The sequence below is a fragment of the Dermochelys coriacea genome, chromosome 23 (assembly GCF_009764565.3).
Source record: "Dermochelys coriacea isolate rDerCor1 chromosome 23, rDerCor1.pri.v4, whole genome shotgun sequence".
In the NCBI taxonomy this organism is placed as follows: domain Eukaryota; kingdom Metazoa; phylum Chordata; order Testudines; family Dermochelyidae; genus Dermochelys; species Dermochelys coriacea.
Genome location: NC_050090.1, coordinates 1,608,467 through 1,636,444, shown reverse-complemented (window position 1 = coordinate 1,636,444; position 27,978 = coordinate 1,608,467). Strand labels below are relative to the sequence as shown.

Here is a 27,978-nt window from a genome sequence, read left to right as displayed (position 1 = left end):
CCTGGTCCTGTCCCGGCGTCGCCCTCTTCCTGATCGTCCCGTCCTGGCGAGGGGCAGGGGCCCCGCCCCGCCCTATGGCAGTGAAACAGCTGGAGGGGAAATGGGGGGGCTGGGCCGGGGGGGGAGCGGCCCAGCCAGTCCCTTTTCCTGCCCTGCCCAGGCCTGGCAGCCCCCCTGCTCACCCCAAGTGTCTCTGTCCCAGCAGGGGGGCAGCCAGGCCTGGGCTCGGCAGGGAGACCGGCCACGCTCTAGCCCCACCGCATGGCAAAGGGGGCTGGGAGGGAAGGTCTCACTGTGGGTGGGGGAGCTGGGGGACTGGAGTTGGGGAGTGGGGGGCTGGGTGCAGGTGGGGAAGGGTGGGAGGGATTCGGGAAGATGGTTTGGGGGGCCGGGTTCCCCTGCTGGGGGTGGAAGGGGCAGTGGGAACAGGCAATGTGCAGGGAGGAACTGTTGGGGAATGGAGTTGCGGGGGGCATGGGCCCAAGATTGGGGGCAAGTCAGACAGGAGATGAGGGTGGGGGCCCAGGGTCAGTGCAGGGGTCAGACAGGAGACGGGGGCAGCTGGTAGAGGGAGGGTCTCCTGCCCACCACCCTAGGCTGCCCAGCCCTGCCAGTGAGACGGGGATCGGGGCCCCCTGGGGATCAGGCCCCCTCCTCGGAGGCAGCGCAGGGCGCGGGGGAGGCGGGGGGGTCGCCCGGCCGCCGGCTGCTCTCGGGGGGGGCAGGGCACAGCACATAGCGTCCCACCCCCTCAGCCCGGTGCACCTGGGCTGCCACGGCCCCCTTTGGAAGCAGCTGCTCCTTGGCCGGCTGCTGGGGGCCCAGCCCCCCCACGGCACCCCGCTCTGCCCCCCCGTCCTCCATGTTGACGTAGAGGATCTCCTCAGGGCCCTGAGTGGGTGGGAGACTCAGCAGGGTCTTCTCCAGCTCCCTGTACAGCTCCTTGAAGCTGGGGCGCTCCTTGGGGTGCAGGGCCCAGCAGCTGGTCATCAGCTGGTACCTGGGGAGAGGGGCAGAGATGAACAGGGGGCTGCCTTCACCCCACGGGCTATGGGGATGTGGCCCTTCTGGGGCGGGGCACGGGGAGGGCTGGCTATACGGGGATCCCCTCGACTGGCACAGAGACGCAGCCACCTGTGGGGTGGGGCACAGGGGGTCTGGCTATACGGGGATCCCCTAGACCGGCACAGAGACGAAGCCACCTGTGGGGTGGGGCACGGGGGGGCTGGCTATACGGGGATCCCCTCGACTGGCACAGAGACGGAGCCACCTGTGGGGTGGGGCACAGGGGGGCTGGCTATACGGGGATCCCCTCGACCAGCACAGAGACGCAGCCACCTCTGGGGTGGGGCACGGGGGGGCTGGCTATATGGGGATCCCCTAGACCGGCACAGAGACGCAGCCACATGTGGGGTGGGGCACGGGGGGGCTGGCTATACGGGGATCCCCTCGACCGGCACAGAGACGCAGCCACATGTGGGGTGGGGCACGGGGGGGCTGGCTATACGGGGATCCCCTCGACTGACACAGAGACGCAGCCACCCCTGAGGTGGGGTGCGGGAGGGGGTTATACAGCGATCACTCGGCGGGGGCTGAGATGCAGCATGCTGGGAATGCCTGGAGGCAGGACCCTGGGTTGGGGGGTGGCCCCGTGGCATGCTGGGAGGTCCTGGGGGACTGGGAGGGTCCCGGGGGACCGCAGGGCTGGCCCTGTGGATGCTGGGAGGTCCTGGGGGACTGGGAGGGTCCCGGGGGGGCCTCAGTGGGTGGCTCCATTGCATGCTGGGAGGTCCTAGGGGGAGCCAGAGGGTCCTGGGGGGCGGGTGCCCTTACAGCCCGTCCAGGCAGTCGAGGGGCTGCTTGAGGCGATGCCCCTGGCGCAGGTAGTCGTAGATCTCGCTGTTCTCCACGCCCGGGTACGGCGTCTGCCCCCGCGTGGCGATCTCCCACATGGTGACCCCGAACGACCACTGCAGGGGGAGAGCGAGAGCGCTGGCATGGGCTGCGGCAGGAGGGGTCGGTGGCCGGGCAGGAGGGGTCGGTGGCCGGGTAGGAGGGGTCCGTGGCCGCGCCAGGAGGGGTCTGTGGCCGCGCCAGGAGGGGTCGGTGGCCGGGTAGGAGGGGTCGGTGGCTGGGGAGGAGGGGTCCTTAGCCGCGCCAGGAGGGGTCCGTGGCCGCGCCAGGAGGGGTCCGTGGCCGGCCAGGAGGGGTCCGTAGCTGCGCCAGGAGGGGTCGGTGGCTGGGCAGGAGGGGTCGGTGGCCGGGTAGGAGGGGTCCGTGGCCGCGCCAGGAGGGGTCCGTGGCCGGGCAGGAGGGGTCGGTGGCTGCGCCAGGAGGGGTCGGTGGCCGGGCAAAAGGGGTCGGTGACCACGCCAGGAGGGTCCGTGGCTGCGCCAGGAGGGGTCGGTGGCCGGGCAGGAGGAGTCGGTGGCCGCGCCAGGAGGGGTCCGTGGCCACGCCAGGTTGGGTCGGTGGCCGCACTAGGAGGGGTCGGAGGCCGGGCAGGAGGGGTCAGTGGCCGCGCCAGGAGGGGTCGGTGGCCGGGCAGGAGGGGTCGGTGGCCGCGCCAGGAGGGGTCGGTGCCGGGCAGGAGGCGTCGGTGGCCCGGCAGGAGGGGTCGGTGGCCGCGCCAGGAGGGGTCGGTGGCCGGGCAGGAAGGGTCCGTGGCCGCGCCAGGAGGGGTCCGTGGCCGGGGCAGGAGGGGTCCGTGTCCGCGCCAGGAGGGGTCCGTGGCCGGGCAGGCGGGGTCAGTGGCCACGCCAGGAGTGGTCGGTGGCCGGGCAGGAGGGGTCAGTGGCCGCGCCAGGAGGGGTCCGTGGCTGGGCAGGAGGGGTTGGTGGCCGCGCCAGGAGGGGTCGGTGCCGGGCAGGAGGCGTCGGTGGCCCGGCAGGAGGGGTCGGTGGCCGCGCCAGGAGGGGTCGGTGGCCGGGCAGGAAGGGTCCGTGGCCGCGCCAGGAGGGGTCCGTGGCCGGGGCAGGAGGGGTCCGTGTCCGCGCCAGGAGGGGTCCGTGGCCGGGCAGGCGGGGTCAGTGGCCACGCCAGGAGTGGTCGGTGGCCGGGCAGGAGGGGTCAGTGGCCGCGCCAGGAGTGGTCGGTGGCCGGGCAGGAGGGGTCGGTGGCCGCGCCAGGAGGGGTCCGTGGCCACGCCAGGAGGGGTCGGTGGCCGGGGCAGGAGGGGTCGGTGGCCGCGCCAGGAGTGGTCGGTGGCCGGGCAGGAGGGGTCGGTGGCCAGGCAGGAGGGGTCGGTGGCCGCGCCAGGAGGGGTCCGTGGCCTCGCCAGGATGGGTCGGTGGCTGGGCAGGAGGGGTCGGTGGCCTCACCAGGAGGGGTCGGTGGCCTCACCAGGAGGCGTCCGTGGCCGCGCCAGGAGGGGTCGGTGGCCGGGCAGGAGGGGTCCGTGGCCGTGCCAGGAGGGGTCCGTGGCTGCGCCAGGAGGGGTCAGTGGCCGGGCAGGAGGGCTCGGTGGCCGCGCCAGGAGGGGTCGGTGGCCGCGCCAGGAGGGGTCCGTGGCCGTGCCAGGAGGGGTCGGTGGCCGGGCAGGAGGGGTCGGTGGCCGCACCAGGAGGGGTCGGTGGCCGGCCAGGAGGGGTCGGTGGCCGGGCAGGAGGGGTCCGTGGCCGTGCCAGGAGGGGTCCGTGGCCGCGCCAGGAGGGGTCAGTGGCCGGGCAGGAGGGGTCGGTGGCCGCGCCAGGAGGGGTCGGTGGCCGCGCCAGGAGGGGTCTGTGGCCGTGCCAGGAGGGGTCGGTGGCCGGGCAGGAGGGGTCGGTGGCCGCGCCAGGAGTGGTCGGTGGCCGGGCAGGAGGGGTCGGTGGCCGCGCCAGGAGGGGTCCGTGGCCGCGCCAGGAGGGGTCGGTGGCCGGACAGGAGGGATCCGAGGCCGGGGCAGGAGGGGTCGGTGGCCGCGCCAGGAGGGGTCCGTGTTCGCGCCAGGAGGCGTCCGTGGCCACGCCAGGAGGGTTTCCGTGGCCGGGCAGGAGGGGTCGGTGGCCGCGCCAGGAGGGGTCCGTGGTCGCGCCAGGAGGGGTCCGTGGCCGGGCAGGAGGGGTCGGTGGCCGCGCCAGGAGGGGTCGGTGCTGGGCAGGAGGCGTTGGTGGCCGGGCAGGAGGGGTCGGTGGCCGCGCCAGGAGGGGTCCGTGGTCGCGCCAGGAGGGGTCCGTGGCCGGGCAGGAGGGGTCGGTGGCCGCGCCAGGAGGGGTCGGTGCCGGGCAGGAGGCGTCGGTGGCCGGGCAGGAGGGGTCGGTGGCCGCGCCAGGAGGGGTCGGTGGCCGGGCAGGAGGGGTCCGTGGCCGGGCAGGCGGGGTCAGTGGCCACGCCAGGAGTGGTCGGTGGCCGGGCAGGAGAGGTCGATGGCCGGGCAGGAGGGGTCCGTGGTTGCGCCAGGAGGGGTCAGTGGCCGCGCCAGGAGTGGTCGGTGGCCGGGCAGTAGGGGTCGGTGGCCGCGCCAGGAGGGGTCCGTGGCCACGCCAGGAGGGGTCCGTGGCCACGCCAGGAGGGGTCGGTGGCCGGGGCAGGAGGGGTCGGTGGCCGCGCCAGGAGTGGTCGGTGGCCGGGCAGGAGGGGTCCGTGGCCGCGCCAGGAGGGGTCCGTGGCCGGGGCAGGAGGGGTCCGTGGTCGCGCCAGGAGGGGTCCGTGGCCGGGTAGGAGGGGTCCGTGTCCACGCCAGGAGGGGTCCGTGGCCGGGCCGGCGGGTTCGGTGGCCGCGCCAGGAGGGGTCCGTGGCCGGGTCGGCGGGGTCGGTGGCCGCGCCAGGAGGGGTCCGTGGCCGCGCCAGGAGGGGTCGGTGGCCGCGCCAGGAGGCGTCCGTGGCCACGCCAGGAGGGGTCGGTGGCCGCGCCAGGAGGGGTCCATGGCTGCGCCAGGAGGGGTCCGTGGCTGGGCAGGAGGGGTCCGTGGTCGCGCCAGGAGGGGTCCGTGGCTGGGCAGGAGGGGTCTGTGGCCGCGCCGCCCCGGCTCACCACGTCGCTCCTGGTGGTGTAGACGCGGTCGGCCAGGCTCTCGATGGCGATCCACTTGACGGGCATCTTGGCGATGCGGCCCTGGCGGTAATAGTCCCCGCTGTAGATCTTCTTGGACAGGCCGAAGTCGGCCACGCAGACGTTCATGTTCTCGTTCAGCCTGTGGGGAGGATGGGGCCCGGTGAGAGGGGTCCTTGGGGGCTGGGGTAGAAGGGGCAGGCCGGGCGTGGGTGGGACGGGGAATGGTACCCTGGGGGTGCCGAGGGAGGAGGGGCAGGCCTGGGGGGCAGGAGGGGGACATGGGACCCTGGGGGGGCCAGGGAAGGAAGTTCAGGCCTGGGGGGAAAGGAGCGGGACATGGGACCCTGGAGGGGTCAGGGTTGGAGGGGCAGGCCTGGGGGGCAGGAGGGGGACATGGGACCCTGGGGGGGCCGGGGAGGAGAAGTGAGCAGCGCTGGGGGGTGGGGGCAGGCCAGGCTCCCCATGGGGTGCCTCGAATGCAGAGCCGTCCCTGGGGGGGCAGGGGCGACCCCCCCGGGTCTCTCACATGCAGTTGCGGGCGGCCAGGTCCCGGTGGATGAAGTTCCGGCTGCTGAGATAATCCATCCCGCTGGCGATGTCGGCCATGAACCGCACCAGCGTCTGCGTGGGCAGGTACTGGGGGAGACAAGCCGGTCAGTGCCCGGGCCGGGGGCTCTCCCCGAGCTGGGCCCCCGCCGCACCCCCCACATGGCCCGCGGCGCGTGGGGCGAGGAGACGCACACTCACCACGGGGCTCTCCCCGAGGCGGGAGTAGAGCAGGAAGCTGTGCAGGTCGCCGTGGGAGGCAGCATGTGGGGCGGGTAGGCGGCGTGTGGGGCAGGGAAGTGGCGTGTGGGGCAGGGAGGCGGCATGTGGGGCGGGGAGACGCACACTCACCATGGGGCTCTCCCCGAGCTGGGAGTAGAGCAGGAAGCTGTGCAGGTCGCCGTGGGAGGCAGCGCGTGGGGTGGGTAGGCGGCATGTGGGGCAGGGAAGTGGCGCGTGGGGCAGGGAAGCAGCGTGTGGGGCGAGGAGACGCACACTCACCATGGGGCTCTCCCCGAGTCGGGAGTAGAGCAGGAAGCTGTGCAGGTCGCCGTGGGAGGCAGCACGTGGGGCGGGGAGGCAGCGTGTGGGGCAGGAAAGCGGCGTGTGGGGCGGGGAAGTGGCGTGTGGGGCGGGGAGGCGGCGTGTGGGGCGGGGAGACGCACAATCACCATGGGGCTCTCCCCGAGCCGGGAGTAGAGCAGGAAGCTGTGCAAGTCGCCGTGGGAGGCAGCGCGTGGGGCAGGTAGGCGGCGTGTGGGGCAGGGAAGCGGCGCGTGGGGCAGGGAAGCGGCGTGTGGGGCGAGGAGACGCACACTCACCATGGGGCTCTCCCCGAGCCGGGAGTAGAGCAGGAAGCTGTGCAGGTCGCCGTGTTTCATGAAGGGCAGGATGACCACGGGCGAGGGGTAGCCTTCGCTCTCCGTGGTCTGCAGACACACCCCTGCCGAGAGGGAGCGGAGCGGCCGTGATACCCGCCCCCTGGGGGTCCCAGCCCCCCTAGATCCCAGCCCCCTCAAATACCCGCCCCCCGGGTCCCAGCTCCCCCGGATCTCAGACCCCCTGGATATCCACCCCCAGACTCCCCCTGCATCCCAGCCCCCGAGATGGGAGAGGGCCACCAAGACAGGGTTAGATACCAAGCCAAAAGGAAGGAGTGGGGTCTAGTGGTTACAGCGGGGGAGGGGGCTAGGAGACAGGACTCCTGGGTTCCGTCCCCAGCTCGAGGAGGGGAGGGGAGTGGGGTGTAGCGGTTAGAGCGGACTCCTGGGTGGTGGGTGAGTCCCTCCCCCGGTTCGGTGGTCTGCTGCCCCGGCCGAGCTGGGCACCGCACGGGCACTGCACGGGCCCCGCGGGCCGAGGGGCAGGCTCTGCTCTGGGGCCGGGCATGGCGGCCCAGAGAGATGGGGGACCGGCCTGGGTTGCCCGGGGGGCAGCGGTGGAGGCAGGGCATGAACCCGGGCCCTGTGCAGCCGCGGCGAGGGAGGGAGTCCAGGGCCCAATTCCCTGGGCGGCTGCCCCGAGTTCCCGTCTCTCCCTCCCACAGCTGCTTTCCCAGGGAAACCTCCTGCCCCCAGTGCAGCCTGCGCCCCGGGGCCCCAGCCCCCCGACTTCCTCTCTGCTTTCCCAGGCCATCCGTCCCGCCAGGGCCAGGCTGCAGCCACTCACCACCCCGGCCTGGCATATGGGGCACCCCCGTGATGGGCTGGGGGCTGCCAGTGCCATGGGCCCTGCTATGCCCCCCCTGGGAAGCCCTGCCCCTTAACCCTGTGGGTGCCACGCCCAGGCGGGGGGCTCTCACCCAGGAGCTTCATGACGTTGGGGTGGTCGAACTCCTTCATGCAGACGGCCTCGCTCAGGAAATCCTCCATCTCACTGCGGGTGCAGATGGCGACTGTGGGGGACACGGGATGGGGGGTGACGCCAGAGCCGCGGGCACCAGGGCAGAGCCGCAGGGGAGAGGAGGGGACCCTGGGCAGGTGGCAGGGGCAGGAGGGGCCCATTACGGGTGCAACAAGAGGGGGGTTCTGGGGGGAAGGGTCCCAGGGACTCGCCAGACCCCCAGGCGCCTGCCGGACACTTACTCTTCATGGTCTTGACGGCCACCTTGAGGACGCTGTCGTCCTGGTTGAGCTGCCCTTCCATGACGGAGCCGAACTCGCCTGGGGAAGCCGGAGGCAGACGGGCTGTGAGATCCCCGGCAGTGAGGGGGCTGGGACACACAGCTCGGCCATTCCCCGGGCAGCCAGCAGGGGGCAGCAGCTTGTGCACAGAGATGGACCCAGCAGTGCACACGCAGCAGTGCACACGCCCACACCCACACCCACGCCCCCCAGCAGTGCACCCCCCATTCAGCACAATAGGGGGTTGTTACCCCGCGGGCTGTTGAGCTCCCATTGCTCGCAGCGCCCCCTGCTGGCTCAGCAGCAGGGACTAAAATCCCACCACCCTGCATGCTGCTGACTCTGTGATGCGCGGGCCCCTCCTGAGAATCCCCCCCCGCCCCGAGTAGAGGCCACCTGGCTGGTGCAGAGCTGGAAATAAGGGCCCCACTCCAAGCCAGGGGCAAATAGGGGCGTAGCCAGAGCGCACTGTGCTGGGGCTATTCTCCGCACCCCAGGGCCCAGGGGGTGGAGTGCGAGTCAGAGGAGCCCAGAGGCTGCTGTAAGTGACACCGGAGGCCCAGCACATGGGGGTGTCCTGCGGGCTCAGAGCCCCTCGACCCCCAGTGCGGGGCTGGATGCAGAAGCTGGGAGCCAGCCCTGGGGGGGCAGGACAGAACTCGAGGTGCGTGGGCGTCGGCTTGGCTGGGGATGGCGGGTGGCAGGCTCCCAAGGGGACAGGAAGCTGGGGGGGCGGGATGGGAATGGCTTTCCCAGCTGCCTGGCAAGACGCCGTCAGCCTGGCACGGCCCCTGCACACATGGACGCAGCCTTCCCGTGGCTGATCCTGGCTGCGCCGGGCGGGGCGGCGGGAACCCCTGAACGTGGCGGGACAGGGACCAGCTACATGCCCACCTGGGGGGAGCAGGGGCCCTGCCTTGGGGGGGACCTGCACCTCAGGGGGGAAATTGACAGGCAGACCCCCACTTCCACCAGCCCCAGCTGCCCCCCACATCTCAGTGCCAACAGCAGGAGGGAAATGTGCCCAGAAAGGGTAAAATCCGCTCCGTGGGGAGGGAGCAGCTTGGGGAAAAGCTCCCTGCCAAGCCTGGACGGGGCTGTGGAATCGGGCCGGGGCGGGGACTGGAGACACCGGGAGCGCTGGGGCCGCGAGCCAGGGGCTTTTCCAGCCAGACCCTCGACTTTCCAAAGCCGGAGCTCCCTGGCCATGTTGGCGGCGCGTGGGGAACCTGGCCTGGCCACGGCCCCGCAGCTCCCCGCCAGCCTGGCTCCCTGGGGCGCGTGGGGAGGAACCCACCAATCCCATCGGAGGTAGCAGATCCCACAATGCATTGCTGCCCTCCAGCATTGGGTGCAGCCCACCTACCTTCACCCAGGGTCTTCCCCAGAGCCACTTTGTGCCGATCCACCATCACGTCCCGCAGCTTCTCCTTCAGGTCCTCACTGATCCCCAGGCTGTTCACTGCGGCACAAGGGCGGGGACAAGGGGTCAGACTCCGGGGCAGTAAGAGCGGGGCACAGACCCCAGCCGAGATCAGGGCCCCGTCACGCCGGGCGCTGCCCAGACCCCAGCTGAGATCAGGGCCCCGTCACGCCGGGCATTGCCCAGACCCCGGCCGAGATCAGGGCCCCATGGGGCCGGGCGCTGCCCAGACCCCGGCCGAGATCAGGGCCCCATCGTGCCGGACAGTGCCCAGACCCTGGCCAAGATCAGGGCCCCTTCGGGCCGGGCGCTGCGCAGACCCCGGCCGAGATCAGGGCCCTGTCGCGCCAGGCGCTGCACAGACCCCGGCCAACATCAGGGCCCCGTCGCACCGGGCGCTGCCCCGACCCCGACTGAGATCAGGCTCTCAGCCTGATACCAGGTCCAGGAGGGGAAGGAGGCCTGGAGGGTGCCAGGGACTGGCTTAGGGGCAGTGTGCCAGCCAGCAGCAAAACCAGGATGGGAACCCAGGTGTTGGGAACCGCGTGGCGCCCAGTCTCTGGCCCATGCTCTCTTGAGAGATGCCCGGAGGAGGATGGGGGCAGCTGGGACCAGCCTAGCCGGGGGGCCGGCCACAGGTTGACTGTGAGGTCCTGGAATATGGGGGGAGCCGTGGGTGTGGCGGGGCATGGCGGGCAGGGTACTCACGCGTGGCCTCGGTGGTCCTGCGGCTGTACGACTTGCGGACACGGTAATGTACCACCAGTTCACCCCGCTCCACGTGGGGCTCAAAGGCCTCCCTGCATGGGGGGCAACAGCCGGTGAGAGAGACCCCCCCAGTCCTCAACATCTGGATCCCCAAGGCAGACAGTCCCTGCGCTGGGGCCAGATGGGGTCCAGTGCCCCCTAGAGAGGAAAGGCCCCGTGCCCTATTCCCCGCCAGCCTGCGCCAGTCAGTCCCCACCCTAGGTCTGGATCAGGACCAGCACCCCGTGACGAAGCGGGACTATTCTTAATGTTTCCTCCTAATATTGTGGGGGTGCCTCAGTTTCCCCTAGGCAGTTCTTAAGTCTCTAGGTGGTGGGATAAGGGTGTTTGATCATTGCAGAGCCCTAGAGGGCAGGTGTGGGCAGGGGTCTGGACACAGAGAAGGGCTGATACCCTGTTTCCTGGCAGCTGATGGCCTGGCCCTTCCCCCCTGCAAGGTGAGAGCTAACGGGCTGGAGAACAAAGGAATCCGGTGACCTCCTGGCCCGGGAAAGGGACAAAGCCCAGAGGAGGTGGGGCTGGAGGGGGAGTTAGTTTGGGGCTGGCTGGGGACATGCAGTGAAGTGCAGACGGGGTTGTCTGGCTCACTGCCCCCCAAAATGGACCCGGCTGAGGGGTCCTGTTCTCTGCACCTACAAGCTCTGGTTTAGACCATGTTCCTGTTGTCTAATAAACCTGCTGTTTTACTGGCTGGCTGAGAGTCCCGTCTGACTGCAGAGTTGGGGGGCAGGACACTCTGGCTTCCCCAGGACCCCGCCTGGGTGGACTGGCTGTGGGAAGCGCAGGGGGGGCAGAGGATGCTGGATGCTCCGAGGTTGGACCCAGGAAGGGGGGAGCCAGGTGAGCTGTGTGTCCTGCAGACAGGCTGCTCCCAGAGAGGAGACTCCCCAGAGTCCTGCCTGGCTTTGTAGGGAGCAGTTCCAGAACATCGTCCGGGGACTCTGTGACAACTGGTGGCAGAGGTGGGATGTACTACACCCCGCGGATGGCGCTTCCTGCAGTAAGTGACAGGGAAGCAGTAAAACGAAGGGGGATTGACGAGGACCAGGTATGCTGAAGGCTCAGAGAGGAGCGGTTTCGGGGGGCGGTTAACCCCTGGGAGTGTGTGACCAGCGAGAAGGACTGTGCAGTAATGGGGTCCCCCTGGGGACTGCGGAGACTTGGTGAGCAGTCTCGGGCGGAGGAGCCTGCGGCTTGGTCCTTGGAGAGAGAAGGACTTTTGCAGTAACGGGGTTCCCCTGGGGATTGCAGCGAGCGGTCCCAGGGGCAGAGGAGTCTGCAGCTCGACCCTGGCAAAGAGGTGGTGACCTCGAGAAGGGCTGGCACACTAGGGGGTCTCCCTGGAAACCGTGGGGAGCTGAGAGCCCACAGGCCTGTGAGTCCACCACAACTTGGGAACAGCAGAGTGAGGGCCTGTCACCGTCTCCTTACGAAGGACATTGTAACCCTGTGCAGAAAGAGAGGGTTGCGCATTGGAAAGTTCCCCAAAGCACAGTTAATCCTGCAGCTGGAGGAGGATGATCACTCTAAGGAGCAGATTCCTGACCCCAAATGGGGCTATAGCAGGATCTGGGAGCAGCTGGAGTGGTAGCCAGGCACCCCCAAGACTCCTGTCCCTGACCAGATGAGGGTCTTCACGATCGGGTTCCCCATCGGGGGATTGGAGCTGGGTCCGAGAGAGCAAGAGGACTGTGAGAGACAGCGAGGGTCCAAGAAAGAGCTGCAGAAGCAGCAGCAGCATGAACTGGCGATGGTGGAGCGGAGAGGCAGAGGGGACCTCCCAGGGATGAGCGGGGGTAGACCCCAGGGTGCCAGTTCTGCAGGGAACCTCGAGACTAAATAGCTGCCCTGGTTAAGGAGGGGGGGATGTGGATGCCCCCTCACTGCCCTTGAGCAGGCTGGCGATTTGACCGGGGGGACCCTGCAGAAAAACCCCGGTGTCTAGCTCCCTTGCTGGGTCCTAAGGCCATGGACTCCGTCAGCCAGATGGGTGGGGAGGTGGACAGGCTCCTACTCCTGACCCCAACCTATGTGTCTGTGTGAAGTCTCCTGGGGTCAGGCCCCTCGGACCCCCAGTGGGAGCGGAAGGTGATGGTCAATGGGGAGACATTCCTGGGGTGGCGAAACCCTGGGACAGAGAGAGCTGTTGTCAGGCCCTGGGTGGTGCAGCCTCAGATGCTGAGGGGCTGTGTGAGCTGGGTTTGGGTCCCAGGGATGAAGCCCCTCGTCCTGCCTATGGCCCAGATCCCTGTGCAGACCCAGGAGGGGTGGGGCTGGCTGGTCGTTGGGGTTCTCCAGGATATCGGCTGCGAGACCCTCTTGGGGAGTGACTGTGTGTCTTTGGGACAGGATCCAGGCCCTGCTCCTGTAACGGCCAAGGGTTTGAATTTGAATCCAGGGAACCAATCGGTGGAGAGGGAAATGGTCAGTGAAAATGCAGCTGACCTGGCTGGCAGCAGGGAGGAGCTGCTAGCCTCAGGATACCTGCCTGCCTGTAACCAGCCCCTGGGGCTGGGTGGGACAGAGAGATGCTCCCTGCCCTCCTGCACACCGGAGAGGGGGCTCAGGATGGCTCTGATGCAGTGAGGAAAGCAGCGAGCTCGCTGCCTACCCCCACTGGGACAGCAAGGGCAGCGCTGAGCACAGTGGGAGCTGAGACCCCAGCTGAGTGGGGGGAGACACAGGCAGGGCAGGGGATCTGTGGGGAGTGGCAAGGTGCTTGGTAAGGAAAGTCTGGATGAGCCTAGGCAGCCTTGTGAGCTGTGGCTTTGTCTAGTCAGCAGGGTGGGAAGGCGAGGAGAGCGGAAGACGAGTGTCCCTGCACCTTACCTGTTAGCTGGGTGGAGAAATGTGACAGGGAAGGAAACGTTTCAGAGTAGCAGCCGTGTTAGTCTGTATTCGCAAAAAGAAAAGGAGGACTTGTGGCACCTTAGAGACTAACAAATTTATTAGAGCATAAGCTTTCGTGAGCTACAGCTCACTTCATCGGATGCATTTGGTGGAAAAAACAGAGGGGAGATTTATATAGGGAAGGAAACGTGCCTGTGTCTGTCAGGGGTATTGACTTGCCTATGGAGGGAGTTACCCTGATCTCCAAGCAGTTGTCTGTGAACAGCCCTGTGTGCTGGGACAAGGGGAATGATCCCGAGCTGGGTGTCTGGAAAGGAGAAAGTGTCTCCGGCTCTTCTTTGTCTGTGGAGCAGACAGAAGGGGCCTTTCAGCCTGGGATGGTGAGAATAGTGCAGTTGTCTCAGAGTTGGTTCTGGATTCAGCTAAAGCCCAGGAAGGGAATGGTCCTAAGTTTGTGTCTGCGACGGAGAATGGCCCTGTAACTAGGTTGCATCCAATTAGTGTCTATGTAAAATCCCAGAGCCAAGACAATTCTGGTGCTTGAATTTTGCCTGTTGCTAGTGTGTGGCTGGGAAAGGGTGTAGCAACTCTGTCTAATCAGAGTGAGATCCTAGCCAGGGCACAAGGAGAGCAGAGAGGTGATTTGATTGTGTTACCTACTGAGGATGTGGAAACCTCTAGCAAGAAGGAAAAGATTCCTGAACTTGTGTGTGGCAAAGGGAAGGAGAAGGCTTCTAACCTTTTCTCTAGGACGTCTGAGTTTGCCTGAAAGGGGATTGTGTAGGAATCCACCTGATGGGCCAGAGGTAATTCTGGATGTAAGTGAGACCCAGAAAGAGTCTGTTGTTGCTCAGGAAAGTGTTCCTCTAGAGCAAGCCCTAGGTGAAGAGGGTAAGGGCAGAATTTCTGTGAAGGGTGAATTGTTGCATAGAAAAGCCCCTCGGGAAAGGAATCCTCATGGCGTCTTTGCAAGCAGTTTACTGCAACTGAAGGGTGTGAAAGTGATTTAATCAAGAAAGTTTCAGTTCCTAACAGCCAGAAAGTTTCTGTTGTGAATGAAGCCACTGACTTTCCTGTTGAAGGATCCAGTGTGGATAGCTTTGAGAAGATGGAGTGAAAGCTGTTAAGAAAGTTACAGTCCTCTAACCAAGTGGCTGTGTTTGGCCAGCTTGTTGGGGAGACAAGGTTGTTGAGAAAGGGATGTCTCCATGCTAGTTCTGTAAGTGAACAGTCTGTGGCCCAGGTCAAGATGGGGGCTCTTAACCAAGAAAGCCCGAATTGCAGCCCTCCAGACTGGAGCGCTGGGAGAAGACCCGATCCCAGTTTGACCCCCGTGGGTTTTGGGGTGGCAAAAGGGCATGGGTCGCATAAACCTTCCCACATGTGGCATGCGAGTGCTATCGACCATCCCGACCTAAGGGAGGGTGTGAAACTGGAAGGGCCTGATGTAACTCCCACCAAGGAATGGGAGAGATGCTGGGGCATCCATGGGAACGCTGGTGGCTTTGAACTTCCCCATGTCACCCGCTCAGTTCGGTCTCAAACCGGGGAGAGATGTGATGAAGCGGGACTGTTCTTAATGTTTCCTCTGAATATTGTGGGGGTGCCTCAGTTTCCCCTAGGCAGTTCTTAAGTCTCTAGGTGGTGGGATAAGGGGGTATGATCATTGCAGAGCCCCAGAGGGCAGGTGTGGGCAGGGGTCTGGACACAGAGAATGGCCGACACCCTGTTTCCTGGCCGCTGATGGCCTGGCCCTTCCCCCCTGCAAGGTGAGAGCTAACGGGCTGGAGAACAAAGGAATCAGGTGACCTCCTGGCCCGGGAAAGGGACAAAGCCCAGAGGAGGAGGGGCTGGAGGGGGAGTTAGTTTGGGGCTGGCTGGGGACATGCAGTGAAGTGCAAACGGGGTTGTCTGGCTCACTGCCCCCCAAAACGGACCCAGCTGAAGGGTCCTGTTCTCTGCCCTTACAAGCTCTGTGTTAGACCATGTTCCTGTCGTCTAATAAACCTTCTGTTTTACTGGCTGGCTGAGAGTTTCGTCTGACTGCGGAGTTGGGGGGCAGGACCCTCTGGCTGCCCCAGGACCCGCCTGGATGGACTTGCTGTGGGAAGCGCAGGGGGGGCAGAGGATGCTGGATGCTCCGAGGTCAGACCCAGGAAGGGGGGAGCCGGGTGAGCTGTGTGTCCTGCAGACAGGCTGCTCCCAGAGAGGAGACTTCCCCAGAGTCCTGCCTGGCTTCGTGGGGAGCAGGTCCAGAGCATCGCCCAGGGACTCCGTGACAACCTCATAGAGGGGAAAGGCCCCCTGCCCCCTTCCCCACCCACCCACTCCCTGCCTCCGTTCCGTCCCCCGCTCACCCGAACCGTGTCTCCTTCTTGCGCAGCCGGGCCAGGACAAGGACAAAGAAGACAGCGAAGGCCACGGCCAGACCCACGGCCAGGATTACGGCCCACCAGTGCCACGAGAAGGCGGGGGTCGTGTTCTCCCTCACTGCAGGGCCAAGGGGGAGGGTTAGCTGGGTGGGGGGCGGCAGCAGGGTGCTCTGTGGATCTGCTTCAGCCCCTCCCAGCCCTGGCCACAGACCCGCCCGGGAACCAGGCTCTCCCTGGGCTCCCCACCCCCCAGCTCCACCAGACTAAACACCCCCTCCCTGCAGGGGGCGGCACCAAGTCACTTGAGGGGCTGCACCCCAGGTGGGGAGAATTGGCCCGTCAGGTGCCTCCCCCAGCGCTGGATCCCCACAGATCCCTGTGAGATCTGACCCCAATGTCCTGCAGGACTGGGGGGGCAGTGCTGTAAAGGGGGCAGAGGGGGCAGGGCGGGGGGAGAGGGGCAGAGGGGAGGGGGCTTAGGGGCAGGGCAGAGTGAGGGGGTGGGGGCGGGCAGAGGGATGGGGGGCTCCTCACCTTGCTGGGTCTGTAGGGCGAGCAGATCTGCAGAGGGGAGAGAGAAGAGAGGCGCTCTTAGCCGTGGGGGGCAGGTTGGGGGGGACAAGTTTAGGGGCCGGTGCAATAAGTCGTCCAACCAGCAGGTTCAGGGGTTTTTGAGCCAGAAATGGGACCTGGATCGGAACTGGCCTTGGTTCTGGGTTTGCGAGAAATCAAAGCCACTGCTGGTAGCAAGAAACTGCGCCAACACAGAACCACGGGCCCCAGATCGGCGTGGGGGACCCAGCTCATTACCATGGGACCTGGATCAGTGCCTGGGGACTGAGTTCAGAATTACAGTACCCGGATCGGCGCCAGGGGATCCAGTTCAGAACCACGGGACCCGGATCGGCGCCGGGGGACCCAGTTCAGAACCACAGAACCCGGATTGGAGCTGTCCCTGGAAATGGGCTGAGAGCAGGATCTGGACCAGAGCCATCCCTGGGCTCCCAAGTGTCAGCACCACCCCCAGGTTACCCCGTTGGAGAGCCCCACCCCATGGGCCGGTCCCCCGGCCGGCCCAGCCCCCCCGCACTTACAGGACGGGGAGACCACGACGGAGTCGCTCCAGGGCCCATCCCCGGCGCTGGTGTATGACGCCACCCGCACCGTCAGGTTCTGCACCTCCGAGACCAGCTCCAGGGTCTTCTCGGTGGTCAGCCCCACATCCACCACCACCTGCCAGGGAGCGGGATTAGTCAGGGCTGGGACACCGGGCTTTCCCCAGGGATCGGCCGACTCAGGGAGGCAGGGAATGGGGCAGGGGCCTGTCCCCTCTAGGAGGCGCCGGCTCCCATCTGGCCCCAGGGCAGGAACTGGCTGGCTCAGGGGGACAGGGCATGGGGCCTGTCCCGTCTAGGGGGCTCCAGCCCCAATTTGGCCCCAGGGCAGGGATTGGCTGACTCAGGGGACAAGGCAGGGGCCTGTCCCCTCTAGGGGGCTCGAGCCCCAATCGGGCCCCAGGGCAGGGACTGGCTGGCTAAGGAGGGCAGGGCATGGGGCAGGGGGCCTGTCCGCTCTAGGGGGCTCCAGCCCCAATCTGGCCCCAGCGTGGGGTGCTGGCTGTGGCGAGGGGGCTGGGATTGTGGTAGGGGCCTAGCTTAGGGGGCGGTGGCAAGCTGGTGGATTCTCCAGTGCTGAGTGGCCCCAGCAGGCAGGCCGAGGGCTGGGGAAGCCCCCTGTGCCCCACAGCTGGGGTCCCGGAGCAGGGGCGAGCTCACCTCGGGTGAATCGGGGCTCTGATAGGCCAGCTTGTACCCACGCAGGATCCCGCCCAGCGGCCCGCGGGGCTCCAGCCACTGCACTGTGGCGCGGGTGCCGTTCTGGAAGGCCGTGACGTTCTCCGGTGGGGTGTGGGGCGCTGCCGGGGGGCACAGACTCGTCACTCAGGGGCTGCCCCTCTCCAGGCCTGTCCCCTGGCGGGAGCAGGGCCCTGCCCTGGAGCAGAACTCCCCCATGGAGCACTGGGCACATGCCGATTCCACTCCCCCCCGTGGGAACAGAGCCCCCCCGGACCTGCCCCCGTGTCTGTCTTGGCACCGCGCAAAGCCCCGTATCGGAGCAAAACATTCCTCAGCGCAGCCTGCCTCCGCCCCGACACGTGGAGCGGCCTTGGGGGGCCAGGAGAGCCCCCCCGCTCCATCCTGCCCCAGCGGGAACCCAGGAATCCAGGCCACCATGAAACCGGGCACTTAGTCATGGTGATGCCATGTAATGAGTCAGCAAATGCCCAGCTGGCACCAGGGAGTGGGCACTGGGCAGGGTGGTTCAAAATGTACTAACCACTAGACCCCACTCCCCTCCCAGAGCCGGGGACAGAACCCAGGAGTCCCAGCTCCCAGCCCCCTGCTCTAACCCCACTAGACCCCACTCCCCTCCCCGCTCAGCCCCCCCACCCGGGCCTGTTGACACCCCTCACCCCCTTCCAGGGTCTCCATGGGCACCCAGTGGGTCCAGCGGGAGGCGCCAGCCCTGCTGCGGCAGGCCACGCGGATGTGGTAGGAGGCGAAGGGCGCCAGCCCCTGGATGAGGTGGCGGAAGGGCGGCACGTTGAGGTTCTGGTTGTACATGGCCTCGGCGGGGACGGTGCTGAGGTCCTGGTCTGTGCGCACTGCCTGGGGGAGACAGCAGGGGCATTAGTGGGGGCGGGGCCCCGTCTGGGGTGCCCCCTCCCCTGCCTGCAGGAGTCCGGATCCCTCTTCAATCCCCCTTGCAAGCTACGGGGCGCCCCCCGGCCCCTGACCCCCATTCTTGCGGCAGCAGAGCTTGGCAGCTCCAGGGTGCAGAGGAGGAGACTCTCGCACCAGTGGGGCGGCCAAGAGCCCCCCCACCCCCTCCAGAACTGGGCCCCTATCTGCATTCGCTGCTGGGCCAGTCCTGACCCCCCCAGCCCCAGGGCAGGGGGAGGGGGGAAGGTTTCTCAGCTCCATCCCCATCGCACGTGGGCCGAAGGGCAGCAGGCTGGGGCAACGGTCCCCCCCATGGAAACTCCCTTCCCCTCCTGAGTTTCATTTTCCCAGGGTGCCGGGCTGGGCAGCAGACACAGTGTGGGGGGGCAGTGGTCACAGCTGGGGGGGCAGCGGTCACAGCCTGCCATGGGAGGTGGGGGGGGAACGGGACGTCCGGGCTCTGGGGAAAGCAGAAGTGGGAGGCCGACTTATTTCATAAACCCCAAATCCGGGCGCTCAGCAACTTGCACTTCCCCTTTCTCAGCTGGGGGTCACAGGAAATGGGGGGCCGCTGCCCCCCCGTGTCACCTTCCCCCCCACCTGCTTAACCCCCTGTGTGACCACCCCCCTCCCAACCAGGGATGTTCACCCCCATAACATCCCTCCAACCCCGGAGCTGTCCCATGTACTCAGCCCCCCCAGGGCCCTGATCCCCGCAGACCAGCCCCCCCATGTGCTCAGCCTCCCAGGGCTCCAATCCCCGCAGACCAGCCCCCCGTGTGCTCAGACCCCCAGGGCCCCGATCCCCCTGGACCAGCCCCTGGCTGAGCGTACCTGGACAGTGCAGACGCTGAGAGGCGATGCCCCGCTGGCCCCCGGCTCCCAGCCCACCTCCAGGGCGTTCTCGCTGCGTGTCACCAGCACCAGACTCCTGGGCCGCTGGGGGACCACTGCCGGCGGCAAATGGGGGAGGGCTCAGGGGCTGCCCCAGCCTGTGCCCCACATCACCCCACATCTGTGCTCCAGGTCATGGGGGGCTGGGCAGGGAGGTGCTATCCTGAGGGACCCTCTGTGGGCTCATGGGGGAGTTGGGGCAGGGGCCTGCCCCCTGCAAGCAACCTGGGGCACGCCCTCCTCCCCGCCCCGGTGCAGTGGGGAGCCCAGCAGCTGCCAATCAGCCACTGGGCCTGAGCCTGGGCTCCTGGGGCCCGATCCACAGCGCGGGGCAGGGCCCGGCCCCCTCACCTGTCACGGCCGCGGTCCGGGAGGTGGCCACGCCCTTGGCATTGTGGGCTTCACAGGAGAAGGAGGTGCTTCTGTTCAGGCCTGGAAGGGGTAAAGTTGGGGGGGGGGATGAGAGCATGGGGCAAGGGGACCAGGCTGCCCCCCCGGTGCCCCTCACTCCCAACCCACAGCTAGCCCTACCCCCCCCCGGTGCCCCTCACTCCCGATTGACAGCCCCCTGCCATCCCAGCCCTGCCCCCCCAGTGCCCCTCACTCCTGCCCAGCAGCGCCCCCCTGCTGACCCCACCCCCCGCTTCCTGGGCCCTGCCCCTTCCCTGGCCGGGTCTGTCCGGGCGAGAGGGCGTCAGTGCCAAGCGTTCCCATCCCTCCCTATTCCCAGCACCAGCTCCTGCAGCCTCCCGTCCCCCAAGGTCATGGCGCCTCCAGCTTATCGGGGCGTCCCCCGCAGGGACTGGGAGAAGGGGCACTGGGCGCGGGGGGGTGGGGTGCTGGCTCTTCGGCCCAAGGCCAGATTGCTCAGGAGGCTGGGATGGGTGACTGGCAGGGAGTGGCTGTGGTGCAAATTCCCAGTCCCCCCCCCAGTGCCCCACAATCCCTGGCACCTCCCCACTCCCTGCCCCTCTGCCTAGCCTGGGGCACCCCCGACTGCAGTGATGGGAGGGGGTCCCCAGCCTCCCGCAGCCCAGGGCACCAGGCAGGGCAGGCCCAGCCAGGATGCCCCGGCCTGGGCGGGGCGGGGGGCAGGGCAGCAAGGCGCGTGTTTGTCCACACTGTGCTCCATGAACCCATCCGGCGTCTGCCCGGGGAGTCAGACCCACTGGCCCCAGCCTGGCAGTGCCCCCCTCCCCCTGCACATCTGGGGCCCAGGCTCCCTCCCAGCCGCCAGGCCAGTCCCCAGCTCCCGCTGTGTGGTCGGCATTTCCGGGGCTGGCTCCCCGGCTGCAGCCAGTCTCGCTGCTCAGCGCAGAGACCGCAAACGGGGCTGGGGACTGGACTGGGAGCGTCGGGAGCCAGGACTCCTGGGTTCCACCCCCAGCTTTGGGAGGGGAGCGGAGTCTACTGGTTAGAGCAGGGGGGCTGGGAGCCAGGACTCCTGGGTTCTCTCCTGGCTGATAAGGGGGTACAGATCAGGAGAGACACAGCCAATGGAAGGCCTGAGGTGTTGGTCAAGCACCATGAGGCCTGACACCTGGGTGAGGGGCTGTGCTGACCCCCCCCACCCCAGCACTCCTGCTGCTGCCTGGATCCCAGCCCAGAACTAGCGGCCGGGCTGGGGCTGGCAGGGGTGGAGGGGTGGGGGGCTGTGGGGATCTGGGCAGCAGCCCCAGAACCACTGCCCAGGGGCAGTGGGGCAAAGCAATTTCCAGGGATTTGCACCCCCTGTGCCAACCGTGCCATAGCCCCCCATGTCCTGCATGTACCCCTTGCTCTGCACCCCCTGCCCCCACCTTCCCTGTTCACCACAGTCCCACTGCCCCCAGCACCCCTTGCCCTGCATCCCCTGCCCACACCCCTGTTCCCCTGCCCCTCCCACCGCTGCCTCTCCATTCCCAGCTCACAACGCTGCTGCTCCAGAGCCCCCCATCACCCATCTCAGCCCTTCTCCAGTCCCTCCTCCCCCCAGCCTGGCTGGGATGGGCGCTTGACTCACACCCTGGTCACCTCCTGCATCTGCCGTGCATCCCCCCAGCCTGAGTCAGCACAGCCGGGCTGGCCACTTCCGCGGGGGCTGGGGCGGGGAGGAGGGAGGTCGGGCGCTGTCACAGCCCGGGACTGCCAGGTACATGGGTAGGGGCCCTGCTCCTTCTGGCTTCGGGGCCCTGGACACGGTGCACAGGGCCAATGGGGCACCCTCCCTGGTCCTGATCCGGGGGGGACGGATCCTCCCCCACAGGCAAGATGAGACCTGCCCCATACAGATCGACCAGCGCGGATGGGGCAACCCCTGACATCTCCAAGCTCCCCGCAATCCCATGGACACCAGAACCAGCCAAATGGTTCACAAGGAAAAATTCCTGTTTTCGGGTCAAAATGCCTTTTGTTTCAACATTCAGCTAATTAGACTGGGTTCCACCTCTGCCTAGTGGTTAGAGCAGGGTGGGGGAGGCTGGGAGCCAGGACTGCTGGGTTCTCTCCCTGGCTGAGGGAGGGGGAACTGGGAAGCAGGACTCCTGGGTCTATCATGGACTCCCTATGTGACCATTGGGGATGCTGCTTGAGTGCTCTGTGCCTCAGTTTCCCCTGTAATGAGCAACACCCTGTATAAAGATTTCAGAGGGGCAGCCGTGTTAGTCTGTATCAGCAAAAACAACGAGGAGTCCTTGTGGCACCTTAGAGACTAACACATTGATTTGGGCCTAAGCTTTCGTGGCTACAACCCACTTCATCAGATGCATGGAGTGGAAAATACAGAGGCAGGCGGAAATACACAGCGCCTGAAAAGATGGGAGTTGCCCCAGGTGGGGGCAGGGCTAAGGAGCCAATTCAGTTAAGGTGGATGTGGGCTATTCTCAACAGTTGACAAGAAGGGGTGAATACCAAAGGAGGGGAAATCACTTTTGTAGTGCTAATGAGGCCATGGCAATCAAGGTGGCCCATTTCAAACAGTTGACAAGAAGGTGTGAGTAGGTTTTGTAGTGACCCCCACTGCCCCCCACTTGGTAAGGCAACTCCCACCTTTTCAGGCGCTGTGTATTTCTACCTGCCTCTGTATTTTCCCTCCATGCAGCTGATGAAGTGGGATCTAGCCCGCGAAAGCTGACGCCCGAATCAGTGTGTTAGTCTCTAAGGATCCGCGGTGTTTTCACCCTGTATCAAGCGCCGGGCGAGCTAAGGCGGGAGGGACAAGTCCTGCTGACCCAGCAGGCATGAGCGACCGACTGCAATAAACCCCCTGCCCAGCAGCAACCCTACAATAACAGAGCAGCGTCTGCGGGGTTGCAGAGCCCCGGGCTGAGCCTCCTGCCCCGGGGGCAGGCAGAAGCCGTTCCCACGCCGGAGAGCGGCCCCCCGCCCCAGCCTCAGCCCCGGAGAACCAGCCCCCGCCAGTGACCGATGCCACCTTCCAGACAGGTGACAAAAGGGGCCGCGGGCTGGAGACAAGCGGCCTATTGAGAGCGGGGCTGGTGCGGGGGGCAGTGAGGGCCCCCCACTGAATGGCGATGGAGACCAGTGCACGCCTCTGCTGGCTGCTTCCCCCACTCCTGCCTCTGCCTCTTTCCCCACCCCCCACTCCCAAGGACTCCTCCGCTCTACAGAGCCCACAGATGGGGGGGCTCTGGCCCCCCAACCCCGGCCCCCAAGGGGACACCTCCCCCGCACTCACCGCTCACGGCCAGCATGGAGGGCGCCTGTGCCATGGGGTCCACCAGGGAGTTGAGGGGGGCCCCGTCTTGCAGCCAGATGACCCACACCGGCTCGGGGGGGCCCTGGGCACTGCAGCTCAGGTTGAAGGGGGTGTCAGCTGCCACCTCCAGGTCCTGGGGCTCCTCGGAGAAGAAGGGCAGACCTGGGGGAGGGCAGAGTTGCATTCAGGCTAGTTCATCCTCCAGAGCTCCACCCATGCATAGCTTTGCCCCCACTTGGACAGGCACTGGAGGGCCCCCAGGAGCTGGGGCATATCTAGCTGCCCTCTCCCCACACTGCCCTACACAGCATCCCCAGAGCAGCGGGGTTGGGTGTTAGTACCCCATCAAGACAGCAGGGCAGCTCCCCCGTGCCGGGTGCAGGCTCTCAGCAGACCCAGGCAGTGTCGCTGCAATTCCCTTTATTCAGACACCGCCCTGACCCCATGAGCGTCTATGCCAGGCCCCCTGGCACGGTGCCCATGGCAGGATCAGGGCTGTGCATGCCCCGCCCTGAGCTGGCACAGGGACACTCACCTTCCAGCCCCAGGTGGGCTGTGTCGGACAGCACCTCCTCCCCGTTCACCCACATGACGCACTGGTAGCTGCCTGCGTCTGAGAGCTGCACAGATGGGATGCTGCAGGGTGGAGAGGGAGCGTGAGCAGGGCGGGCACCCCCCGGCACAACGAGGTCTCACCGCTCACCCCCAGACAGGGACATGGCCATGGGCAGGGGTGGGGGAGAGATGGGTCATTTGGGGGCTGCCCACCCAAGGCAAATCATTATTAATAAGGGGATATAATGGGCTCCAAGGCAACGGTGGTCCCCCAATACCACCTCTCCTCAACCCTTCCTCTGCCCCTCTCCCAGACCCCCCGCCTCTCATCAATGCCTCCGCGAGCAGCCAGATCAGAGCAACGGGCCACCATCCTCGTTCCCCCTGGCTACCCAGATCAGAGCAACGGGCCACCAGCCCTGTGTCCCCATCCTTCCCACCCCAGGTGAGACCAATGGGTCCATCTGGCCCAGGATCCTGGCTCCTCCCCTACCGGACCATGCAGTCGCCCCGTGTGCCAACACCGGGAGGCGGCAGGGGGGACCCTGCCTGGTCCCCAGGAGCTGTTGTGCCCCCCAGGCCTCTCCCCCCAGGCCCCCGCACACCTGAGCTCGCTGATGGCCAGCCAGACCGTGTCGTTTATGGGCATCTGCATCTGGTTGCTGTCGGCCAGCTCCAGCGCCTGCCCATCCCGCCGCCAGCTGATCTCGGGCAGCTCCTGGCTCAGCTGCACAGCACAGCGCAGCTGCACGTCCTTGCCCAGGGACGAGGTCTGGCTCGAGGGGCTCTCCAGGAAGTGCAGGTCTGCAGTGGGGAGAGGCACGAGATGAAGGGTCCAGCACCAGAGGCTGCCCCCCAGAATCCCCTGGGTATGGAAGCAGCTGCACCTCAGAGCCAGGCACGGGATCCCTGAATAAACAGCCCTCACGCCCCACCCCAGAGGTGGCTGCATCTGAGCTCCGGGCGTGGGATCCCTGGATAAACAGCCCCCGCGCCCCGCCTCAGAAGCAGACGCATCTCTGCTGGGCAAGGGATCCCTGTGTATGCCTACATCCCAGGGACATAAACCATCATGAGCCCCTGGGACAGCCTCAGTCCCGCAGTCCTAGAGACAGACAGAGGCTGGTTTTCACCCAGAGCCGGCCCATGGGCTGGGGTTTGAGGAGACGTCCCTCCTGACCCCTGAGGGTCGGGGCCTGAAGCATGCGACTTGCTGCACTTGCTGGGAGCGGGCCCAGGGGGGCTCATCCCGAGGGCCCGGCTCTCTGGTGTGTTGGGTAAGGTGGGGCAGAGTTTGGAGCCCATCCCGAGTTGACAGACCCCCCTGCACAGTGATGCCCTGCGGCCTGGGCGAGGGGCAGGGGGACCCCCAGGACAGAGGCCACTTGTTGTCCCTCCCCCCGGGAGGCGCTCGGCTGGCACAATGCCGAGGGAATGCATGAGCTGGCATTACGTGGGAGCGGCCTGCCTTGTGCAAGGCGAGCTGGCAGCCAGCGGTGCCTGGGGTGGGCACGGCCGCCCCCATGCTGGTATCAAATCACCTGAATGCCTGCGCATAGCAGAGGGCTGGGAATCAGGACACCTGGGTTCCATCCCTGGCTTGGCCACTGACTCTCTGCATTACCTTGGACAGTCCCTGACCGCCCCTCCATGCCTCGGTTTCCCCAGCGGCCAACTGACAGATGATTATTCTGCAGCCCCCTTGAGCAGGGACCTTCCCAGATTCCCCCCATCCCCCTGCCACTCTTCGGCGTGGGAAGCAGAAGCAACTTGGCAAGGGCCCCGCTTCTCACTCTGGGAGCTTGTGGGTCACAGCAGCAGCCTGAGAGCTCTGCACAGCTCCTGACCCCAACACCCCCCCCAGCTGTGTTATCAGCCACAGGCACCCAGCCTGGAGCATGACACCCCCCCTTCCCCCTCCTCCTGTTGTGGTTCAAAACTATTTATTTCCTCTTTCATTTCTCCCCTCCGAGCTTCCGGCGGAGGGGCTGGGGCCAGAGCCCCCCGGGCGGCTGTTCCCAGCATGTCCTGGCCCGCTGCAGAGATCTCAGGACCTGGGACTCACCCCGAGAGCCCAGCTGGGCTCAGAGATGCGGGGCTGGGCAGAGGCTCCCAGGGAGGGCTGAGTTAGTGGTGAAAGGGCTGTGGAAACCTGCATTCAAATCTCAGCTCTGCCACTGCTGCCCTGGGGGCCTGGGGTCAGTCCCTGCATCGCTCTGGGAAATGAGGAGAATCGTCCTCCTCTGGGCTGGTCAACTGGGAGCTCATTGGGGCAGGGCCTGTGTCCCTGGGCAGCGCCCAGCGCAACAGGGCCTAATCTCTGCTCGCGTCTGGGCAGCGCCCGGCACGACGGGGCCTGATCTCAGTCGGGGTCTGGGCAGCACCCAGCATGGGGGGGCCTGATCTCGGTTGGGGTCTGGGCAGCACCCGGCACGACGGGGCCTGATCTCGGTCGGGGTCTGGGCAGCACCCAGCACGGAGGGGCCTGATCTCGGTTGGGGTCGGGGTCTGGGCTGTGCCTGGCACTACGGGGCTCTCGGGCCAGTTGGAAGGACCCCTGGACGCCTGGCTTCAGGGCAGGGGCTGTACAGGCCAGCCTTGCTGTAACCAGTCCCAGATGTCTGGCCCCGATCAGTAGGGCGGGCTCCTCAGCTGCTCTGGATCCCTTCGGGGGTGGGGGGGCTGGTCTGAGCAGCGACCCACCAGCCCGGCCCTGGGCGTGCTGGTCCCCGAGCCGCTGGCTGAGGGGAGCTGCAGGTGCAAAACTCTCCCAGCCAGGAGGCCTCATGTGTAACATGCACAGCCCTGCCCCCCAGCTCTTCTGGAGCCCCGACCTGCAGCCCCCTGGGTCCCAGCCCTGCCCCCCCAGCTCTGCCAGTGCCCCTCAGCCCCAACCCGCAGCCCCCTGGGTCCCAGCCCTGCCCCCCCAGCTCTGCCAGTGCCCCTCAGCCCCAACCCGCAGACCCCTGGGTCCCAGCCCTGCCCCCCCAGCTCTGCCGGTGCCCCTCAGCCCTGATCCGCAGCCCCTGGGTCCCAGCCCTGCCCCCCAGCTCTGCCGGTGCCCTTCACTCCCGACTCGCAGCCCCCTGCTAGCCCAGCCCTGGGACCTGAGTCCACCAGCCCCGCTGGGCTCTGACCAGGCCCCTTGCCTGCAGCATACTTTGTGGTGAAGCCATTTTTAGCATCCACCTATTCAGGAACCTCTACAACCCTCCTCACTGTGGGCTCTGGGCGCCTCCCCAACAGCGCAGGGAGTCTGACCTTCCCTCTATCCCAGCCCACCCCTAAACCCAACGGAGATTTACCCTTCCCGCGCCCCCGAGATTGGTCAAGTTCCTGATCCCAAATGGGGAAACTGAGGCACAGTGGGGGCAAAGGGACTTGGCCAAGGTCACATGAGGAGTCTGTGGCAGAGGCAGGATTTGAACCCAGGTCTCCCATAGGCCCAGTCCTTTGCCCTACCCTCTAGGACCCAGCTGCCTCTGCATGCAGTGGGGCACAGGAGAAGATGGCCCCGATCCTGTGCATTGGCTCTGCCCTACTTGCTGCGGGAGGCCCAGGGAGGCAGTGGAAGAGCCAGGGGTTGGACCCAGGTGTCCTGACCTCCAGCCCAGGCCCTTCCAGAAGGATTGCAAAGGCTTTCACCACCAATCAGTCCGGCCCTGCTCCCGCCAAGCAGCCCTGTGAGGGAGGGTCACACTTGCCAGTGTGACTTGCCTGGGGGGCCCGACTGCCTTAAAAGGGCCGGATTTCCACAGCGCCTGGCCCAGCCTGGGAACCAGGCCTCTGCGGAGGGGCTCAGGGTGGGTCACTCTGCAGCCTCGCCGTACTCACCCGCCGGGGCGCCCGAGCCCATCCAGCAGGCCACCAGCATGCACAGGAGGGAGCTGCGGGCCTTGCCCATGTTCTCCAAACCAAAACAAGCTGTCGGCTCCGATTTCCCCCCAAATCGCCAGCTCCCGGAATTGAGTTGGGGGGCTGGGGTGGTGGGGGGGCCAGAGCCAGGAGCCCTGCCCGGAAAGAAACACCCAGGGGTTGGGAACTGTCCCACAGCCGGAATTGGTCCAGGCGGGTCCCGAAGCAGCGCTGGCTCCACACGGCGGATCCGTGCCTCGAAGGCTGGTTTGCTGGGGCTTGGGGGAAAGAAATTCCTCCCGGCCGAGTCCCTCCTGCGAAGGGCAAGAACAGCGCAAGCCCCCCGAAACAGAGCTGGCTCCAGTTCTCCTTCCTCGGCCGACCAGAGGGTTTCACTCCCAGCTGCGTCCCCTTCGTGGTGTCCGCACCTGACTCCCCGCTTCTCTCAGCCGCCGGCACCTGGGTGTCAGAAAAGTTCCCAAAGCAAGATTGAAACACACAGTCCAACCCCAGCGAGTGTCTGGCCCCTTCCCAGCCCTCTGGCTTCTCTCCTTGCAGAGCCAGAGCCAGGGCCAGGGCCAGAGCCAGTGCTGCTGACGCTTCCCTCCCCGCCTGGCTCCCCACCCACCCACACTGCCTGGGCTGAAACTTGGCTGGGCCCGAATGGAGAAGGGGGCAGGGAGCTGCTGTCCCCAGCGCTGGGGTGAATGGCTGGGAAATTCCAGCCGGCAGCCGAGGGGTTAATGGGAGGAGAGCAGAAGAAAGCCTGAAAGAAAGTTTTCTGTCTGTTAAAGTTACAGGCGCTGGGAAAGGAGCAGGCGAGGCCCGGGGCAGGCGGGTGTGGGGCTGGGGGGCTGAGGGGGGGGCGGGATGCTGCTGCCCACGTCCAGAGCACACCAGGGGCGAGTAAAAATTCAACCTTTTCTATTCTTATTAACATGATAATAGTGAGCAATGGAGATCAGGGCCCCGTCGCGTCGGGCGCTGCCCAGACCCCAGCCGAGATCAGGGCCCCGTCGGGCCGGGCACTGTGCAGACCCAGGTGTCCTGACTGCAGCCCAGCCCCCAACCACCAGATCATGCTGCCTTGGCCCGTGGCTGGCACAGAACTAATATTGAAACAGGAAGGGGCAATTGGGAGCCGGCTCCTCACTCATTTACGGCAGCTTTACCCCAGGCTATCCCCACTGCCTTCC

The 27,978-nt window shown here is 66.5% G+C and overlaps 1 protein-coding gene across 1 annotated transcript; it reads right to left on the bottom strand.

Annotated features, from left to right (window-relative positions):
• Positions 1-642: 642 nt before the first annotated feature.
• AXL (AXL receptor tyrosine kinase) lies at positions 643-27,568 on the bottom strand. Its single transcript, XM_038382322.2, has 20 exons — positions 26,762-27,568; positions 23,533-23,731; positions 22,908-23,008; positions 22,352-22,534; positions 19,027-19,107; positions 18,616-18,731; positions 17,532-17,727; positions 16,834-16,973; positions 16,153-16,291; positions 15,593-15,619; positions 15,044-15,176; positions 9,777-9,868; positions 9,012-9,107; positions 7,607-7,684; positions 7,324-7,416; positions 6,344-6,465; positions 5,503-5,612; positions 4,956-5,115; positions 1,834-1,970; positions 643-1,000 (listed from the first exon to the last, which is right to left on the bottom strand). Exons 1-20 carry the CDS (start codon positions 26,829-26,831, stop codon positions 643-645), a joined length of 2,631 nt encoding a protein of 876 aa, XP_038238250.1. The 5' UTR covers positions 26,832-27,568.
• Between the last annotated feature and the right edge of the window lie 410 nt (positions 27,569-27,978).

Excerpts from the sequence above, each read along its gene's own strand:
- AXL (XM_038382322.2), bottom strand. The coding sequence starts at position 26,831 with ATGGGCAAGGCCCGCAGCTCCCTCCTGTGCATGCTGGTGGCCTGCTGG. Across the intron at positions 16,292-16,833 it reads AGAGCCCCGATTCACCCGAG|GTGGTGGTGGATGTGGGGCT; the intron begins GTGAGCTCGCCC and ends GCTCCCTGGCAG. Across the intron at positions 1,001-1,833 it reads CTCGACTGCCTGGACGGGCT|GTACCAGCTGATGACCAGCT; the intron begins GTAAGGGCACCC and ends CCCTCTCCCCAG.